The sequence below is a fragment of the Buceros rhinoceros genome, unplaced genomic scaffold, assembly GCF_000710305.1.
Source record: "Buceros rhinoceros silvestris isolate BGI_N320 unplaced genomic scaffold, ASM71030v1 scaffold21798, whole genome shotgun sequence".
In the NCBI taxonomy this organism is placed as follows: Eukaryota; Metazoa; Chordata; class Aves; order Bucerotiformes; family Bucerotidae; genus Buceros; species Buceros rhinoceros.
Window position 1 is genome coordinate 21,673 of NW_010425638.1, and position 1,354 is coordinate 23,026.

The following is a 1,354-nucleotide window of genomic DNA, read 5'->3' on the forward strand; positions in this document are numbered from 1 at the left end:
ACACAGGGCTGCAGCACTCCATCACCCGCCCTCGGCAGCCCAACTGCCTGCCCCTTGACCAGGTCACCCTGCCCCAGAAGCTGCAGGAAGCCGGCTACTCCACACACATGGTGGGCAAATGGCACCTTGGCTTCTACAAGAAGGAGTGCCTGCCCACCCGTCGGGGCTTCGACACCTTCCTGGGCTCCCTGACAGGCAACGTGGACTACTACACCTATGACAACTGCGATGGACCAGGCGTCTGCGGCTACGACCTGCACGAAGGGGAGGACGTGGCTTGGGACCAGAGTGGGAAGTACTCCACCTTCCTCTATGCCCAGCGCGTCAGCAAGATCCTGGCATCCCACAGCCCCAAGGACCCCATCTTCATCTACGTGGCCTTCCAAGCGGTCCACACACCCCTGCAGTCGCCCAAGGAGTACATCTATCGCTACCGCTCCATGGGCAACGTCGCTCGCCGCAAGTACGCTGCCATGGTGACGTGCATGGACGAGGCAGTGAAGAACATCACCTGGGCCCTCAAGAAGTATGGTTATTACGACAACAGCGTGATCGTGTTCTCCACCGACAATGGCGGGCAGACCTTCTCCGGGGGAAGCAACTGGCCGCTGCGGGGCCGCAAAGGGACATACTGGGAAGGGGGAGTCCGTGGCATCGGTTTTGTCCACAGTCCCCTGATCAAGCGCAAGCGCCGGACCAGCTGGGCACTGGTTCACATCACAGACTGGTACCCGACTCTGGTCAGCCTGGCCAGGGGCAACCTGAGCAATGTCCCAGGTTTGGATGGCTATGACGTCTGGCCTGCTATCAGTGAGGGCAAGGAGTCACCACGAACCGAAATCCTGCACAACATCGACCCCCTGTACAACCACGCCAAGTATGGCTCCTTGGAGGATGGCTTTGGCATCTGGAACACAGCTGTGCAGGCCTCCATCCGGGTCAGGGAGTGGAAGCTCCTCACTGGTGACCCAGGGTACAGTGACTGGATCCCCCCACAGACCCTGACCAACTTCCCAGGAAGCTGGTGGAACCTGGAGCGTCTCACTGACGGCCTGAGGAAGTCTGTGTGGCTCTTCAACATCACTGCTGACCCCTATGAGCGCTACGACCTCTCGGACCAGCGCCCAGATGTGGTCAGGACCCTCCTGATGAGGTTGGTCCACTACAACCAGACAGCCATCCCAGTGCGGTACCCCGCAGAGAACCCCCGGGCTCACCCGGACTTCAACGGTGGTGCCTGGGGACCTTGGGCCAGCGAGGACGACGTGGAGGAGTGGGAAGGCATTGAGGAGCCCCTGAAGAGTAGGAACAAGAAGAAGAAGTGCAAGATCTGCAAGCTGCGCTCCTTCTTCCG

The 1,354-nt window shown here is 60.4% G+C and overlaps 1 protein-coding gene across 1 annotated transcript in view; it reads left to right on the forward strand.

The window, feature by feature from the left end:
- ARSI (arylsulfatase family, member I) overlaps nt 1–1,352 on the forward strand; it is a gene marked incomplete at its 3' end in the record, with an annotated part of 2,788 nt that extends 1,436 nt beyond the window's left edge. The window contains exon 3 of the mRNA XM_010141226.1: nt 1–1,352. Within this exon, the coding sequence (XP_010139528.1) occupies nt 1–1,352 (1,352 nt within the window).
- Between the last annotated feature and the right edge of the window lie 2 nt (nt 1,353–1,354).